General features: G+C 34.4%; 1 protein-coding gene across 2 annotated transcripts in view; it reads left to right on the top strand.

The window, feature by feature from the left end:
• The window catches only part of LOC138716410 (calpain-1 catalytic subunit-like), a 462,282-nt gene that overhangs the window by 430,783 nt on the left and 10,796 nt on the right, over nucleotides 1-20,703 (top strand). For both annotated transcript variants that reach the window (XM_069849474.1, XM_069849475.1), the window contains 3 exons: nucleotides 1,705-1,910; nucleotides 12,169-12,326; nucleotides 16,979-17,060. In XM_069849474.1, coding sequence (XP_069705575.1) covers nucleotides 1,705-1,910; nucleotides 12,169-12,326; nucleotides 16,979-17,060 — 446 coding nt within the window. The remainder of the gene's footprint in view (nucleotides 1-1,704; nucleotides 1,911-12,168; nucleotides 12,327-16,978; nucleotides 17,061-20,703) is intronic.

Below are 20,703 nucleotides of genomic sequence, written 5' to 3'. Positions count from 1 at the left end.
ATAATTTATGACATTTGATGGATGTAATTGATTATCTCCATGACTTAATTTCACGTTTAATAGTAAAATGGGTTCGTTGTATAAATGTCAAGACGCAGAAAGTAAACCAAGGAAAGAAGAGAAAGGAGTGTTGAAATAAGGAAAATAAAGAGAATGAAAGAAGAAAAGGAAAGGAAATAGATAAAAAATAAACAGGGAAGGATAAAAGGAGAAAAGAGAGCTAGAATAATAAGATAAGAAAACAAAACAAATATGCAGAAAAAGAAACACAGAAACGAACATGATATAATGATAGAAAGGAAGAAATAGAAGAAGTCCAAATAATGTTGGAGAAGAAAGGGAAGAAGTGAGAGGGAAAAGATGTGATGAAAGAAACAAAGAAAAAACAAAGAAAGGAAGGGAGAAATGAAGGAAAAAAGAAATGAAGAAAGGAATAAAGGAAGGAAGGAATGAAGAAAAGAATGAAGGAAGGTAGAAAGGAAGAAATGAAGGAAGGTAGAAAGGAAGAAATGAAGGAAGAAAGGAATGAAGAAAGGAAGAAAGACGGGAAGAATGGATGGAAGGAAGGAAGGAATGAAGAAAGGAAGAAAGACAGGAAGAATGGATGGAAGGAAGGAATGAAGAAAGGAATGAAGGAAGGAATGAAGAAAGGAATAAAGGAAGGAAGAACGGAATAAAGGAAGAAAGGATGGAAGGAAGGAAGAAAGAAAGGAATGAAGAAAGGAATGAAAGAAGGAAGAAAGAAATAAAAGAAGGAAGAAAAAATAAAAGAAGGAAGAAAGGAATGAAGAAAGGAATAAAGAAAGGATGGAAGGGAGAAAGGAAGGAAGAAAGGATGGAAGGAGGGGAGAAAGGAAGGAAGAAGGGAATAAAGGAAGAAAAGGAGAAAGGAAGGAAGAAAGGAATGAAGGAAGGAAGGGAGAAGGGAGGGAAGAAAGGAATAAAGGAAGGAAGAAAGGATGGAAGGAAGGAAAAAGGAAGGAAATAAGAAAAGAAGGAAGATAGGAAGAAAGTAAGAAAGAAAAGCACGAAGTAAGAAAGAAAGTAATTATGAAAGAAAGAAAGAAAGAAAGAAAGAAAGAAAGAAAGAAAGAAAGAAAGAAAGAAAGAAAGAAGGGACGCAAGTAAGAAAGGAAGGAAGAAAGATGGGAAGAAAGAAAGAAAGAAAGAAAGGTAGGAGGGAAGAAGGAAAAGAGGAAAGAAAGATATCTGCCGCTCCTAATGTTGTGCGTAGTATTCATATTATCACGTATATTATGCTTTCACACTACAGTGTCAAATACTTTTTTCTGACTTTAGCTGCTTAAAATACATTGTGACCACCTCTGTGGTGTAGGAGTCAGTACGCTGGTCTCTTCCGCAGAGGTCCCGGATTCGATTCCCGGTCGCGTTGTATTTCCTGGTTGAGGTTTTTCAGGATTTTTCCTGGCAAATGCCAGGAAATTCAGGCCACAACATCCCGACTTTATTCATCACCAAAATCATATTCATAACAAATCAGTACCGGTAATATATTACAGACGCCATCTAGTTCACAATAATAGAACCAGTCTCAACAATAGTACACCAGGCCTTCGGATTTCACCCAAAAGATTAACTCGCGATATGACCAGAGATGTTAAAGCGAGTATAAATAACAGTAAAAAAAATACATTACATTAATTTATCGTTTGTAAGAGTTTTTCTTTTATTTCGTTATTTCAGAGACGACGGCGATGAACCCGCAGTTCCACATTCAGATCCCGCGCACGAGCAGCAACAAGTGCCATGTGGTGGTGTCTGTGACGCAATTCTACGAGACGCAGCCTGCCGACACGCGGAAAAAGAAGCCCCTGTTCGCCATTGGCTTCGCGGTGTACGAGGTGCCCCATGCCACGGCTCGCCTCACTCCCCACTTCGTCTCCGAGCAGGTTCGTTCCAAGTCTCAATATAAAACGAACGCCCTGTATATTTTATTCATGTGTTTTAATGATTATTATTAATTGTATATGTAATTGCAAATTATTATTATTATTATTATTATTATTATTATTATTATTATTATTATTATTATTATTATTATTATTATTATTGGTGGTGGTGGTAGTGTTACAAATATTAAATAGTGTGATATACGACCTGAGACGTGTTGTATTCTAGCGGAAGCCTTCCAAATTACTAGACACTGCTAGATCTACTCTCTTTCGCGAAATGTATAAGTTTGCAGTTAAGAAGCTGAACTGTTGAAAAGTTTATCATTATTGCGTTTTCGTAGGACAGTGAAAAATGTTAGCGGTAAGTTCTTTTCTTGTATATACATTGTTATTCCTCAATGTTAGAAATATTACCTAATATATAATACAATATATATATATATATATATATATATATATATATGTATATATATACATTATATGTAATATTATATTCTTAAAGACAAATAATCTACATTTATAGTAATATGTTTAATTGATTTCATTTTTAAATTATATGTTTTGAGGTTATGACTTACAACATCAGTGTGTTACAAATACGAATACTAGTATTATTAGTATTCTAGCTTTAGACTCTGGTTTTTTGTTTCGTTAGTAGTGTTGGCACCTGTAGGAGGAGGAAAAATTTCACCTTCCAACAGACTTAGGGAACAGTGAAATGGAAAGGCAATGCAAGAAGCCGTAAAACAAGTTAGAGAAAAGACGTGGAGACGATTCATCTGGATTCTGTATTACGGTTGAGAAAACACCTTCTAATGAAAATTCTGAGAGCTTGTTCTGTGCTTTTCCTAGTAGAAGCCATTTTGACTTTACAATTTTGTTAATCATGTAACTAGTTAATAGTATTCCATATTTTTAGCTCCATTTTTATGATAAAAGGAAAGAAATATGTTAGATTTTGAGGAAATTAGCTTCTTTTTCAAAATTTTATAACATATTACGAACTTCTAAGTCCGGTGTACTATTCTCAGAGATATAAATAAAGAGGACTATACTTTACGTTCAGTATTCAAAACATGTAGGTTCCAAAACGAAAAAACAAAATGGTATTCCACATTCGCAACACTTTCTTTATTATTATTATTATTATTATTATTATTATTATTATTATTATTATTATTATTATTATTCATACTATTGCTATTACATCCTCTTTTTCTTGAGGCACTAAAATATCACTAGACTTTTTGGCTTTTCTTCTAACCAAGCTAGGCACTTGTCACATTGGCGGGCCTCCCTTACTTGTGGTCAACACAATACAGAACCCACACGGAGACATCATAAGACGCATACTTACAAGACAATTGGCAAACGCCCAGTCCCATGGAATAGAAATAAAATTCCACCCATGTCAGAAATCGAACCATTAACCACTTGGTTGGGAAGTGCACGCGCTATCCACTAAGCCACAACGGAAGACATTTATCTAGGATATCTAACTTTTCCGAGTCAATTGTAACAGAATTCAAAGCTTTTGATGCACATTCCAGTCTCGATATCACAAATGCGAAGAAAGTATTGTCTTAAAAGTGAACCAGACGTAGAAAAATAAATTAATTGCATGGTTGTAAATGAAATTTATATGCTTATGAAAAAGTAGTTTACTGGCAAAGAATACACTGTCCGTTCTGTTAATTCGATTTGTATTTACAATTTAGTTGCATTTAAGGAAATTACAGGTCATTCGCCAGGAAAGAGGTTTCGTTTAGGTACAGCTCGATTCAGCGTTAATGGCCCCTGTCCTTGGTTGTTTGGCTAGTGAGCGAGCTGTGTGTGCATCATAAGAAAGAAATTTAATCACAAATGTGCGTAGAGGGGAAGAGGAAAGAGGAAGAATGAAAATAATATCTATGTTCATAGCTGAGGGACACTCATGTCAAGAAAATATAAGTCATCATGACATTGTTTAGCCAACAGACGTAGTGGTTAGTAACGGGACGTGTGGAAGAATATTGTGTTTCAAGACGGAGTGTACCGCGACATGATAAGAAGGAAGTGTTAGGTGTTAAGACTGTGTGGCCTGACCTGTGTGACCAGCCTGCCAGTAGTGATGAGTAACTCGCTCTTAATCTATCTACTTACTTTTTCCAGGGGCCAAAATCCCTGAATCAAGCTGGTACATGCCTTCGGCCATTTACTGTTACAAATCGAACGCGACTGCCGATGAAATACATTTCCCCTGGATCGAGTGTAGGAAGGTTTTGTATTACATAGTATGAACAGGTAACACAGACTTGAAGGACGTCAAAATTAGAGAATTAGACTTCAATTCAGTGCAGTTCAGTTTAGTTAGTGGCAATGCAGTGCACATTAAAACAACGAATCTTCATTTGTTGTCGTTGTTGTTTAGTCAACTGTCCGAAGACAAGTTAGAACATCATAAGCAGAAACGAGAATTCCATGCAAATGCATGTTTTTATAGGAACATAGAACATAGCTCAAACTTAGTACTTATCCATTTCATTACTTTCTGGTTCCAAATGTGTGTACTTTTTCCGTGCATGTTTGCATTTTTTGGCCTTTTTGGGGTTAAAAACATGCATAATGTATATTTAAGGAATTTTTAGCTTAATAATGCATATAGGTAATATACATTGTATTATGTTTAAATGCATGTTTTAATGGTTTTGAGTGGACACCTCAGTTTCTCGATTTTTATGTCCCTTATTTTAGCTTCAGGAATCAGGATTGACGAAGGAAATGAGAAAAAACTAAATGACAGAAAAACGAAATAAAATGTTAAGATTTTTACAATAAACAAATTTAGAAATGATGTTAGTTGTTAACTGTGCAAAGAAAAGTGAAGTGAAATAACAAATTTGGGACAAAAATGAAAGTGCATGTTTTAATGTATTTTTCGCTTGATCTTGCATGTTTTAGTTTGATAGTGCATGAATACATTGGGATTTTATAGTGCATGAAATTCTCGTCTCTACTCATAAGTGACACCAATAAGGCATCACTCATGAGTCACACTCTCCCGCACTATTGACAACTGAAAAGTGAATAGCAAAATATCAGCTTTGTCAATATCAACTCAATAGACACACTTACCATGGCAAACATAATCGTTTTGCATGGAAAAAAATACTTTTACAAAAAAAAAAATGCTAGTTACAATCCTTTCGCTCGCAGGTACTTAATTGTAGAATAAATTTGCTCACGACTTCATTTTAGCAAACCGTTCAATCATATCGTCACGGTATGGCAAGGACTCTCTTTCCAATGGACACACAAGCTGGTATTCATAAACAATCCTGAGCCAGATAGTTCCTCATATATTACGTTTTTATGCGTTTGATAAGAAAAGCTCTTTTAACAGTAACTTTTGCGGCAGGGATTATGGTATCAGACAAAACAGTATGAAAGCTTCGGAAATAACTTGATTCGATTTATTATCAACAATTTTAATTGTGTTTTCCGAACTCATTCTGCGGAACATTTCTTTATGTTATGGACATAAAATAGTTCCCAGTTTTATACGTAATTTACCGCTAGCAAAAAATACTATAATTATCTACTAAAGCCATCACGAGGACATTGACTGTAATTTAGAAATTTAATAGCGTCATCCAATTCCAGAAGTGTCAATTTGTCACAGTTCTAAAATCGCTCAGTTTGTTACAATGCTGCGTAATATCTGATAGTAAATTGTATAGTATTTAAATGTTAATGCGTTACCAATGTACTCATACCTCAATACAAAGTGGCTGCTATGTGTGAATTAGTTGGGGCGTGAGTATGATTATTTCGCATCTTCCTTTTTAGTACGTACACATGAAACATTGAGAGGCTGTATAGCTGCAAAACTGTGCATCATTATTTTTTCCTAAGAATGTTAAAAAATTTAATTAATTTTAAGTAATTAATTTGAAAAAAAAAAAAAGAGACAAGGAACACGAAAATAAAACTGAGAAAAGTATTTAAAATACTTTAGCTTCCTCTGCTGCTGCAGAATTTAAACCTGGAGAATATTTTATTTTTAAGGTAGGCACTCACAAAAAAAATTCGTTCGGCGCGTTCGGATTTTTATAATAAGTATCGCTCACTTGTCCGCATTTCCGAATTAATATAATCTGATAGTGTTGTAATTTACTGTTAAAGTGTTTTATTTAATTGCAGTGTTCTGAACTGAAAAATGTTATGTTTTACTTAACGACGCTCTAACTGCCGAGGTTAAATCAGCGTCGCCGGTGTGCCGGAATTTTGCCCCGCAGGAGTTCTTTTACATGCCAGTAAATCTATTGACATAATTCTGTCACATTTAAGCACACTTAAATGTCATCGACCTTGTCCGGGATCGAACCCGCAACCTCGGGCATAGAAGGTCAGCGCTATACCAACTGCGCCAACCAGGCCGACTTCTGAACTGAACCTAGAAATAAAATGAATTGCTCTGTATCTTAAACCCTGAAGAACATACTCCGGTTGATTCAATATTTTCCCAATCCCATCCCATATGAAGGGTTCAGAGTCATAGTGGGCCAAGCACCATAAATAAAAAGCGAAGAAAAAAGGTTAAAATTAAGTGATTTTATAATTTAATGAAACAAATAGCAAGTAATATAAAGAAAGCATATTAAAACTATATGACATATTAGTCTTCATTAAACTATGATATTCACTTAACTTTAAACTTTACTTTCTCCGTTTTTAATAAATGGCGCTTGGCCCACTATGGCTCTGAATCCTTCATATCTTCTTTTTCATATTACATTGCTATAATTCTAATTTGATAAATTGTAAAGCTCTTCATATTGTTGGGCCAATCGCGTCATTCATTTAATTTATACCGTCAATATTAACGCGATTGTAGGCTTTGCAATCGATATAATTTTCAAGACTTTTTTACTTCGATCTTGGTCTGTACGGAAATCCGTCTAGCCAGAATTCTGGACAGAGTTCGGTCACGAGGGCAGAGGCAATACGTCCAAGTGGGCGATGCTCCATTTAAAATAATACTAAGAATAAAAATCCGAACGCGCCGAACTAATCCGTTCCAGTAAAGGCTGGTCCACAGTAAACCGGGAACGGAAACGACAACGAGAACGAGAACGGAAATACATTTATATTAACATTATTTACGCTCTCGTTCTCGCTTCCGTTCCCGGTTTATTGTGAACCAGCCTTTAGTGAGCACCTATCTTTATTCGGAACAACGATAATTCTGTCGGGTAATGTAAATGTAAGAAATGATCTTGTCATTGGATTAAAAATGTGATCCCAAGACGCGTTCAGTCCATTTTTATGAAAGGACTGGTGTAAGTTTTTTATCCACTCGTCTACGGACTGAGCGAGTTTTCAAGTGACATGCACAATAACATAAACTTTTAGACAAGGATTGGCGTTGTTATGGAAGAAAACAAGCTTAAAATATAATGATAGAAGTCTCAAACATAATCATGTTTATGTATAGGCTACATCATAGAAATGACCAAATGGACTGAGCGAATTTTCGGATCACATTCTTCATTATTCCATCTTGTTTCACTATTTATAGAGATGTGTTTATTTAATTTACTTTCGAGTACAGTAAGACGTTTCAAAAATCGATGGAAAAAAGCTGGGATGCATGGAGAAAATTATTTTTATAAGTTTTGTGCTTGAAAAAGTGTACTGCAGAACTAAATTTAAACGACGGTAAGACAACGGGTGAAAAGTGTTTGGAGGGAAATTTCACGAACTGTAGCTTGTAAATCAAAACAGTAGCACCGTCATAATATGTTTCAGCCATCACTTCCTTTACCGCAACATGATTTTCAAGTATTACTCGACCGAGGCGAGTGGAGCCGCGGGCGTATTGTGAACTATAGCGATGACGCTATACGAACGAGGGAGCAGTACAAGTGGCCTGCGGGCTGCAGGACTCCACTGGCCTCGGTCGAGTAATACAGTATACTATTCAGCATAGTAAATACAGCAGCAGAAACACTCCTGTTTTTACTCCTGTAATTACATTTAAAAAATTGAATTTAACCATTAGAATTCATCAGTCTTTTCTTCTTAACAAACAGTTATAGGGCCTATATACAAAAACTGATGTCCTAATAATCATAGACCCCAGCATTCCAGAAATAAAAATAGAGACAGACTGCTAGAGAAGATTTAGGGTGGCCAAGAGACGTGCATGAAAATATCATATGATGATGATGATGATGATGATGATGAAGATTAAGATAATAAGAGAATATGAATCTTCCTTTATTAAGCAGATTGCCTATCTAGCAATGTTAAGTTATGTCTTACGTAAAGAACTTTTCCTCTAAAATTGTTGAAGCTAGGTAGCTGATTTTTTTACAGCTCACGTGACTATATGATAAAACAATAGTTTTTCTTTAATTTATTTCCTTACTGAGAAATAATTGAGGACCCAACATTCTAAATATGTGCCAAGTGCGAAAAACAACTTTCTGAGATATTGATGAAAAACACATTGCGAAATGTATGTTGAGACACCTACAACACCGTGTTTGGCGCAGAATGAGTCACTTATAGTTGAGTTACGACAAAGACAATTTAGTATGATATTCTCATATGGATCTTCCTTCCTTAGATTGAATAAAATAAAATTTGAAAAATTGGCACTTAACGAATTTAGAATGTTAGGTCTTCAATTCTGTTCCAACATTCGTATATTTTTGCAATGATTTTCAGTATATTACCCTCTGTAACGCCACCAAAATTTAAAACAAGTTTAAAAAAAAAACATTGTTTCAGTACATGTAAAAGTCAAAATCAAAATTTTCTGAAATTTTCAGTTTTCCAGATTTAATATAAACTGAGGAAAGGTTCCTTTGTTTGAAAAAACTAAACTTACGGAAAATGAGCGTTAAAATAAGACATAATACATATGCTACGCCCCCTCATCAGAAAAACAAAAAATTAACATGGATATAATTTAGTGTAACCATATGCGATAGGCCTATACTTTTTAAAGGGGAAAATAAAAGAATAAATTATAAAATTTAAAAATATAGGCCTATTATATTTTAGCCCAAAATAGAACATTTTTAGAATATGAGTTTTAAGATGAAAACTTATACACCCTTTCTCAGAAAATCGAAAAATTAAAATGGGCACAATTGTAGAATAATAATATGTGATTCATTCATTCATTCATTCATTCATTCATTCATTCATTCATTCATTCATTCATTCATTCATTCATTCATTCATTCATTTAATGTTGTTCCCATGGGCAGGTTTTTCACTGCAAACCCAGCTCTCCAGTCTTTCCTATTTTCTGCCTTCCTCTTTGTTTCCTTATATGATTCATACATATTAATGTCGTTTATCGTCTGATATCTTCTTCTACCTCGAACTTTTTTCCCGTGCATCCGTCAAAAGGCAGTTTCTTCTCAGCCAGTGACCCAACCAATTCCTTTTCCTCTTCCTGATCGGTTTCAGCATCATTCTTTCTTCACTCACTCTTTCCAACACAGCTTCGTTTCTTATTCTGTCTGTCCACTTCACACGTTCCATTCTTCTCCATATCCACATTTCAAACGTTTCCATTCGCTTCTCTTCCCTTCGTCGTAATGTCCATGTTTCTGCCCCGTACAATGCCACACTCCATACAAAGCACTTTACTGATCTCTTCCTTAGTTCTTTTTCCAGAGGTCCGCAGAAGATGCTCGTTTTTCTATTAAAAGCTTCCTTGGCCATTGCTATCCTCCTATTGACTTCCCGGCAGCAGCTCATGTTACTGCTTATAGTACATCCCAAGTATTTGAAGCTGTCGGCTTGTTCTACTGCCTCATTTAGAATTCGCAAGTTTATCTTCTGTATTTTTCTTTCTATATACAATTTTAAAGTTGACAAACCAAATAAGTAATTTGTAAAATAAAAAATAAATCAAAGTGTTCACCCAAAATCTAATTCCATTTCCCCTTATGTATATCTTGAAATTTTTTTAAATTTGCCATTCTTGGATACACTCTTTTAACACTTACGTAATCACTGATGAACGTTATTTAACAAGTAATGAGTACTTCACTGTGTTAATTTAAATTTTGGTGATAAATTACCTGATTGTCTAGTTTCAACGTGGTTTTTTTTTTTAAGAATTTAGAGCAGGGTTTGAGCCACAGTCTCATTTGTCGCATTTTACTACTCGACTTCTAAAAATGCAACAAACTTTGAATGTAAATGTGCAAAAATGCGACAACAACATTGGACTTCAGAAACGAAGATGATAATGGAGAAAATGAAATCAGAGATGTGTTTGAACTAATCTGAATTTAAATTAAATGCTAATGGCATAGGCAATATTCAAAAAGGTATTGCGCAATAGATGTTCAGGAATTGATTTCAAAGAGTTGGTGCAATTCATGTAAGTTGAGTGAACAATTTATTCTAATTGATTTATATAATTCCATCGCATACTGTAAGTTGTGAGCAAGGATTTAGTTGCATGAATCTGGTAAAAACTGGAATTAGAAACCGCCTTTCAGTAAAAAGAGTTAGTACTCTGCTAACAAATCTTGAAGGACCTACTAGTAAAGAATTTCAATATTTAGAGAAATAACCTATTTTAATGTGATGTAAATTCAGCAGTAATTGATTCTAAACATACCTACGTCTAATGATGTACTTACATAAGTATATCTAGAATGTGATAAGATGGATTGAAAGTAATAAAACTCCAAGAAACAAATTACATAATTTTCTATTTCTGCATACTTTATTAATTTTATCTTTCTGCACAATTATTTATAATATTTTTAGGACAATTATATATGTATGTATGTATGTATGTATGTATGTACTGGGTGTTCATTTCAAAGTATGTCATGACGTCACTGTTGTTGAGTCACCGATTTGAAGCGAGTTTCAGCTTGTATGTCAGAGAAGTTGCCTATTATTCAAGGCGTTCTTCAATCTGAACTTGAGAACGTGTACGGTATAACTCGAACGTCGTAGCAACAGATGGCGGTCTGTACGGTCTGTGTGCTACCATAACCTCTTTCGAACTGTGTTTTGCGCCAGCAAGTCATACGCAGGGTATTTATCATCGGTTGCGTACGGTAACATTCCACAACACAAATCAAATACTCCGTGTCCATGTTGACCGTCGAAGTTAATGTCAACAAATACGTAAGTAATCGTCTTAACCCTCTCCCCATATCCCGACAGTACGTATTTCCAAACAGTTCACATTCCTGCCACTACCGGCGTTATCGTACGCATCGGTACGTACTCTTCAGAATGAACGCCGTACTTGCTAGGCAACTTCTCTGCCTCCTAGGTAATACACCTTTGCGGAAGTGTAGGAAGATTGAATTCTCTAGGCTCATCGGCTAGCCACATGACGGCATACAGCGAGCCATGACACACTTTGAACTGAACACCCAGTATGTATGTATGTATGTATGTATGTATGTATGTATGTATGTATGTATGTATGTATGTATGTATGTATGTATGTATGTATTTATTCACACTGCAAATGGGTATATACCCGGTGGCAGTGGTAACTAACTACATTCAATAATGACAATTAATAATAAACACAACTAATAAAAACAATAATTAATAATAATGATAAATAATAATAATAATAATAATAATAATAATAATGAGCATCCTAAATTAAATTAAGCATGATCACTTAAAATAACGTTTAAAGTAAATCTAATTTGTATCTTAATCCTAAGTTCGATCTAAGGCCCACGAGTGTGACAGGTTTATACCTGCACAAGTACCTTTCGGCATTACACTACACTACTATTTTCTAGCTTAAACTCTGATTCAGAGGATGATGAAAAAATCACGTCGAAACTAGTCAGTTAGCTAATTTACCACCAGAATTTAAATGAACACATGGAAATAGTCATTACTTGTTCAATAAAGTTTATCAGTGTTTTAAATTCTTTAAATATACTTATTATTAGTTTAAAAAGTCTCCTTCCGAGCATTAAAAGCTTACTTACGATAACTCACTGTAATGTTCTGCCTTTTGCCAGAAGATAAGAATCTCACATCTCACAGACACTACGTGACATCTGGAGTTCAAAAGTAACGTCATGAAATCTGCAATAAATGTAAAGTTGCAGTGAATAATAAAACGCTATTACCTACCCCTGCAGCTGCTTCAGCTTATAATTAGTACTACGTGACAATATGTGGGTTTTATTATACCTATAAGAAATTGCATTGGTGTTTACCATAAATGGAACTGTGTGTCGGGTTGCAGAAGCCTCTGGATGTGACGAATCACTCCGTAGCCCGCGAAGTGGTGACATTCTTCACTCTTCCACCCGGGGACTACATTGTGGTACCGCAGACCAACATTCCAAATTGTGACGGCAAGTTCCTTCTTCGGATCCTCACGGATGAGCAAAGCAACATCTGGTAAGCATGAAGTATGGTTTTACGACTATTACAGTTGGAAATCATAGTTACTACTATCTTAAACCTAACACCATCTGGTCAAGGTACAAATTTATATTGTGATACAGTATATCAAGGATTATTGGAATTTGATTTATTTTTTAAACAAAACTTATTTAGGCAGGGTTCGAGACGAACGCTGTGAAACAAAATTCTTTGACGTTTTAAGGAGGTTTTGGGTGTTGTTGCTACGAGATTATGCACATTGCGTAAATAAAATTGTTATAGTTTTCTACCAATTTACACAAATTTCACTATCGTAAAGTAGGGTAAAGGTTGGTAATACTGTGATACGAGTAATATTGTGGTATTTCTTTTTGAGAAATTATTACAATTTTACTGAGCGTGAGGAAGATCGGTTTTTTGCGTCAACGTATTAAGGTAGCCGTGGCGAAAATGTGACTCGCGAGCACATTGTAGCTCGCAATGATAGCTATGCATTTCTCTTGCTTCCTACCTCCCCCAACCCCCACCCTCTCACTCACTGGAATCAAACACCGTTCCATTTGTATTTGTCTCTGACGTGCGAGTTGCGTATCATCGCAATGTCTCTTTCGAAACCACGTACCTCTACAAAAACGAAAGTTTCAAGTAGGATGCGAGAACGCATTTTCTTGCTGCCAATATGATGAGAATATTAAATGTATGATTTGTTCACAAGTATTACGAGGAAAACGGTTGTATAACATAAAACTGCATTATACTACATGTTACTCATGAAACATTAAAAGGTTAAGTGTTGTTGTTGTTATTATTATTATTATTATTATTATTATTATTATTATTATTTTCAGCAGATGTATGAATAATGCGGTTAGATCTTCAATTTAAACTCACAGATTTGCAATGTGATGTTAAATAAAAGCTAGATGTAAGAACTTGACAAATGTCGAACTTTTCAAATCTTTGCCAAAAAATAAATAGGTCTATCCAAAGTTTCGTTCTTTCGCTTGCTCTGTTAAAGCCATGTTCGCTACAACTTACGTTTGTCAAAAATGATTTTTTTTTTTTCTTGTTACACTTACTAAACATTAGTTTGTAACCTTATACTGTATAAAATTATATTTAAGTGCTTGACGTAAGGAAAATGAAAATCCGTTAATAAGTCAGACAGTTGCTTCACTTCCCCTTCGGGTGTCCGCCTCCCTCCAGGTGCTATGCACGTTGCAGGTTACACGGTGGCTCGGCGCACGATCACATTTTCGCCACGGCTGTATTAAGGGAATGTTCGTGGACAAATTGTTGCACAAAGCCGGTCCTTCTATCGCTCAGTAAAATTGTAATAAATTCTCAAAAAGAACTAACACAATATTACTCGTATCACAGTATTACCAACCTTTACCCTATATTTAAAGGGGTAAGTCATTATACATTTTTATTGTAGAAGATATTGTATACTGAATTAGGTTCTGTTTATTTCTCTCGTCAAAAATAATCGATTTATTTCATGGATTTGGTAAAAACTATATTAAGGTTTAGTTACCATGTTTTAATAACAACTCTACTCTACCAAATGTTGCTAATAAAGTCTTTAAATATGTTGTCCAGCGTTATCAGAGGATTGAAAGAGAGTGTACACAACTCGTCCTGTAGACTGGTCACTGATGTTATTGTCCTTCGACCGTGAGAGAATATCTTATCATCTCTTGTGGTGGTACAAAGTTCTTAGGCTGGTATTCATAGTCGACACTTTATATCACCACTTTGCAAAGTGACACTTTTGACGAACGTGGCTCTTTCATATTAGTGGTATTCATAGACAATTGAAGAAGTGCACTTCACAAAGTGTCACTTTACGCCAGCAAAGTGTAGAGTTACAATTTGGTTGGTAACAGAAGTCCCACAATGCCTTTCAAAACAAGTGAACAAACAATAACAATTTAATGACGTATAACCTACAAATTACAATGCTTGTGATTTGAATTGGGAGCCTAATTGATCGCGCGAGAAAGAAAATATATATTTAAAGTTGTTTTATTTCAGTTTCTAGTTTTTGTTGCCGATAGTTTAGATTATTTCAGTCAGTTCAGATATACAACATTTTATTAAATAGTTAATGATACTGCTGGTGAAATTAGGTTAGGTTTTGTACAGTACATAACTGATCCATTAATTTATATAGTTAGATTAGGTTCTCTACATATCTTTTTCATTGATTTATATCGCTAAGTTAGATTTTGTTGTATCCGTTCCACTGATTTATATAGTTCGGTCAGATTTTGTAGCCTTTTGTAGTCTTCTACTAGTTTATATAGTTAGGTTAAGTTGGACTAAGTAGGTTAAGTTTTCTGTATGTTTATATATATATATATATATATATATATATATATATATAATCATTAAATTTATATCGTTAGGTTAGGTTTTATACGTATCTGCTTCATTGATATATCGTGTTATTTTCGTTATTTTCATTTTTGTCTTTTTCGTGAATAGTGAATAGAAGTAAAAAAAGAATGTAATAAACACATTACTACTGCTATTATTATTACTACTACTACTACTACTACTATTTTCTCTTTCTCGTTTCCATTATTGCCTGCTTGCTCTTCAGGAATATTTTGAATGCCAAATGTTTCTACAATGCAAAACAAAATAGGCCTAATAGTATGAGATCTCTTTTCATGGTGAGGTTATGACTGCACATGAACTAGAGACAGTAGATGTATTGCTTACCGGCATGAAAATATATATTACCAGTATCAAAACAGTAATGATTATATCAACATCAAGATAAATCTTATCTCAAAATACAGGTCGTCAACAAAAATCAAAATAATTTTAAACCCAATATAATTATGGAATCTGCTTAGAAGGCAGGCACGTGAGGTCTCTCAATGCTGATTTAAGATAGTTATGCCTACATTAGATTGAAGTTAGTTTAATATTATTTAAGTTAAAAAATTCGTTTCAGTAATAAAAAATAGGTTATATAGGCATATCTACCTACGTATCACTTCATCGAATTGAGGTTATAAATATACGAATGTTACTACAGAAATACCTGAACTATAATATTAATGTATGGTACATATCTGTAGCATAAAATTTTAATGCAGTCAATAACTGTATTATTGGAGGCACTGGCAAACATCTATTATTCGTTTTTGTCAACCAGTCATCGAAAATATAAGCAATCTCAATAAGTTTCTTTATCAAATCGGAACTGTTTTTTTAAATTCTATATCATTATAAAATTCCACGGGATTGTCTTTAGGCCTATCTCTAATTTGTACATTGTCCACTAATTGTGCCATCTCTTCCGCACGTTCTAATAATTCGACAATTACCAAGACGTCCGCCATTTTTCTACAAAGTGTCACTTTCGGCTCAAAGTGTGGTCGGAACTACACTTTCATCCAAAGTGTTCCTTTGCACCAAAGTGTCGACTGTCTTTGCGTCTTCCAAAGGACACTTTAATCGAAAGTGTCGACTATGAATACCAGCCTTAGATATTCTTATTCTCGACAGTGCCGGTGCCACATAGAGCAGTTGCTGGAAGTGTATTGAGTATAACAGTGTTCAATTTAACCATAATTAGATTAGACCATCTAAATTAAAATTGCAAGTTTCTTGTTTAGGCCTATGTTAGTTAATTAGTTAGGATATAATTAATTATGATACTTAATCACTCATTCAAAGTTTGTGTGACTGCAACCTGTGTATATTTTTGTGTGGCTTTACTTTGTTTATAGTGTATTTTTTTTCCTTTTTATTTCTATTATTGTATTTGTATTTCTGGTGGTGTGGAAGAGAAGGTCTGATGGTCTTAACTGCACCAGAATAAATAAATAAATAAATAAATAAATAAATAAATAAATAATAAATACATAAATAAATAAATAAATAAATAGATAATTTATTGCCTCTTATTGCACTAACACCGGAAAAAGATTATTAAATATCCATAACTTAAGTTTCACTTCTGTCGCGCGTACAGGCTACACATTCATTTTGTAAATAGAGGTGGGGCTTCTACTGGACTATTATGTCTTAAAAATCCTTACCACTCCATTTAGGAGTGATTTTTTTAAGTTAGATCGGCCGTACTTTTTATAGGTTTCGTAACTCAGCTATGTGGTGTCATCTGTTGATTCAGCCATTAGACTTAAAGTTCGGATAAAGTCCCACTAGAGTACCTTTCCACACTTCCGAAACCGTACGCGTACAGGTACTGTATTGACGTCTCTTCTCATATTGATACCATCTGCAGGCCAGTCACAATACCACTTCACTCCGCACCGTTTTGAGTGAATAATATTGAAATTATGATAATGAATATTGAAATGAAGAGTGACGGTGGAATGATGGAGGAAAACGAGAAAACCTGAGGAAAACCCTCAGGAATCTTGGCTCTGTCCACCACAAATATGACTCCACCAGCGTAAACGGGATAGACGCTTACTCTCTATCATGTTTTTTATGGTCGATGTCTTATTAGTCTTGTTTCATTTAAATTCATTTATTCTATTCCATAGATCTTACATTAGCATTGAAGCTTTAAGATGTGGAACAAGTCAAAAGTTTACAAGATTACAATTTTTTGGCGATATGAAGTGAAATATTCGGTCCGGTGTATAATAGTATTGATAATACTATTGTTTTCTTTACAGGGAAGTAAACGAGGACAACATGCTGTTCAGGAATATTTCCACGGAATTCATGGATGACTCCAATGCACCCACAATAGTACTGGTAGGAAAAAATAAAGTAAAGGATAATAAGAAACTTACTTTACTCATATTAGAATTACAATAAATTTAAAACTCAGTTTGAAACTTTGCATTAGTAAGCATAATAAGTATAACTAGTTTATTGGAACAAAGATTTTTATGAAATTAGGGAACATCTTCAGGAGATGAAAATTGATAGGCCTATGATAGTAAATTAACAATCACATATGCTAGTCAAATTTTCAATCTTCTAACGGAGTATGGAATCATTAAAAGATTGGAAAATATGCTAACTATCGCTTATAAGAGAATTAAAAAATTATGATTACCATCCAAACTTAGAAATATTAGTGTCTCCATTCCCCATTTTCTTGAAAATGTAACTTCTACCTCCTTAAGCGATCCCTAGACGTGTAATACTGTGCTATAATATTGACGTTCTCCCTAGACAACTCAACCCGAAATTAATATTATTGCACAATAATCTAATTTCCTTCGCAATGCTGACGAAACGCTGCTGACCTAAAAGAATTAAACTTTTTCGTTAGATCTACCTTTGTAGCTGTAGATTCTCTCTTTTTATATTTATTGAGCAACACCTCATACGCCTCATTTTTCTTCTGTCTTTATATTCATACGACTTGGCATTCCACAAAACTAGTAAAGTTTTGTCAAGTTGTATGCATTCAATAATACATGCTCTTTCTTCACTTTTCGCGCTCATACCGTATTAATAAGAAAAAGGGTACGATATAGAAACAAAACAAAGAACCAAACTGAGAACTACTGGTACGGGAAAAAAAAAGAATTTTCAAACAAACAACGAACATTACGATTTGTGACAGAGGAGAGCGACTATACTCCACGGCTTTTCAACTGATAGGATATTAGCAATGCTACCTACAGACGTCACAATATATTTCAGATTGCACAATATATTTCAAAAAGTTTTTGATATAGCTTATTTAATAATATTGCACATTCTCTCAATCCAACATACACACTTACTTACTTAATTACTTACTTACTTACTTACTTACTTACTTACTTACTTACTTACTTACTTACTTACTTACTTACTTACTTACTTACTTACTTACTTACTTACTGGCTTTTAAGGAACCCGGAGGTTCATTGCTGCCCTCACATAAGCCCGCCATTGGTCCCTATCCTGAGCAAGATTAATCCATTCTCTACTATCATATCCCACCTCCCTCAAATCCATTTTAATATTATCCTCCCATCTACGTCTCGGCCTTCCCAAAGGTTTTTTTCCCTCCGGCCTTCCAACTAACATTCTATATGCAATTCTGGATTCGCCCATACGTGCTACATGCCCTGCCCATCTCAAACGTCTGGATTTAATGTTCCTAATTATGTCAGGTGAAGAATACAATGCGTGCAGTTCTGTGTTGTGTAACTTTCTCCATTCTCCTGTAACTTCATCCCTCTTAGCCCCAAATATTTTCCTAAGCACCTTATTCTCAAACACCCTTAACCTATGTTCCTCTCTCAAAGTGAGAGTCAAAGTTTCACAACTATACAGAACAACCGGTAATATAACTGTTTCATAAATCCTAACTTTCAGATTTTTTGACAGCAGACTGGATGATAAAAGCTTCTCAACCGAATAATAACAGGCATTTCCCATCCAACATACACACACTCAATATTATTGCGCAACCTTAAATATTGATCGCCTAGGAGCCACTTTACTACTACCTATTCTTATATTTCACCACATGGCGCACTGTTAGACGAACGCCAGCTTTCCTCTCTGGTAACCCGGATTCGAATGTCAATGGGTCCAAATAAAATAATTTTTGGTGGATAATAGTGCTCGGTGATTAGGTTGTCGCGACTAATTGCTCCATTTTATTATCATCATATGACGCTACGTAGAATGCCTCTCATGGTGTACCAAAGACAAATCTACGGCGGCAAAAGGTTCTACTATTACGGCGCTCCACTCCTAGAGGGGAATGTTTGGGTGAATAATGCAACTCAAGATTCACCATATTGAAACTGTAGACAGTAACGAAAACTAAAGCAACTAGATCATACTTTTGATAAGTAAGGTCTCTCTGAGTTCCTTGCCAGGAACGTTTTTGTTAAAACATCTATAAATATTGAGTTCACCCTTATATCAGTGTTAAGAACCTAAGGAAGTTTCATGATAATAAATTCTGAGAAATGTTCTCTGAAGTAAGATAATAAATTCTCTGAATATTGACACAGTTCCTTTATGTTTTAATTTAAAAGTTATCAAGGGATAGTTATTAAAGAATTAGGTTACAGTAGAGTCTCTCTTATCCGGCACCAAAGGGATCAGGCTAGTTCCGGATACGAGATTTTGCCGTATAATTGAATAAATACCGGTATATAAAAAAAGTTCCTATTTCATGGTGCAAAATGTTGAAACTGCAGCCATGTGAAGCTTATTTCTCTATCACTTACTCATAACTGAATAAACATAAAAACTGTGTGTATTTTCCTTACTAAAACACATCACATAACACAAATTATACACTAATTCTAGGTTCGAATATTCACTGAAAATATTGAAGTTCATGCGAACTTCTTAATGTGGCAACACTGACGACTCGAACATAATTAAATTAACTTAAAAAAACTGTGTGGATTTTATTTATTAAAACACATCACATAACACAAATAATACACTAATTTTAGGTTCGAATATTCACTGAAAATATTGAAGTTCATGCGAACTTCCTAATGTGGCAACACTGACGACTCGAACATAATTAAATTAACTTAAAAAAACTGTGTGGATTTTATTTATTAAAACACATCACATAACACAAATAATACACTAATTTTAGGTTCGAATATTCACTGAAAATATTGAAGTTCATGCGAACTTCCTAATGTGGCAACACTGACGACTCGAACATAATTAAATTAACTTAAAAAAAACTGTGTGGATTTTATTTATTAAAACACATCACATAACACAAATAATACACTAATTTTAGGTTCGAATATTCACTGAAAATATGAAAGTTCATGCGAACTTTCTAATGTGGCAAAACTGACGGCTCAAACTGTGGAAATATGGCAGATTTAAACTTTTTTTGACCTAGCCAAAAGTGCCGTTGTATTGGTATTGCCGGTTATTTGGGTGCCGGTTACGAGGGATTTTACTGTACTCCATTAAAATATTCCTTAGCGTTCCATAAGGTGTAGTCAGAGAACCAGAGTTGTGAACCGCAATATGAAAGTATCATTTAGAAAATATATTATTTTTGGTCATATTTTTCAGTGATTTAGGTAATTTAAAATGCGTTAAGCATTAAGGTTCACAAGATTGATAACTACTGGTATAGTATGAACACTGATACACGCACGTAAAATTCATGGGAAGGTTTTCTCTTTAGGAAAATGTTCCATTGCATTATTTATTTTTCTAGTTATTAAACATTTCTCAGAAACTTTTAATGAAATGTATTGCATTTTTTGAGAATATTCAAAGATTTGAAAATATAACATCTCAATTGCCTGTGAATTGTCTGGGAAGTTACTGGTCTATGAAAGGTAGTGTTTGATTGTATTTTTAATGGAAATAATGCAAAACTACCTTCTAACCAGGATGTTAAAATAAAAAGAGATGTGTTCATTTCGTTGCTAACATTATTAGTAATAAA

Source organism: Periplaneta americana, chromosome 16, assembly GCF_040183065.1.
Source record: "Periplaneta americana isolate PAMFEO1 chromosome 16, P.americana_PAMFEO1_priV1, whole genome shotgun sequence".
NCBI classification, from domain to species: domain Eukaryota; kingdom Metazoa; phylum Arthropoda; class Insecta; order Blattodea; family Blattidae; genus Periplaneta; species Periplaneta americana.
Note: the sequence above shows the minus strand (reverse complement) of the source record. Positions and strands in the feature narration are given on the sequence as shown.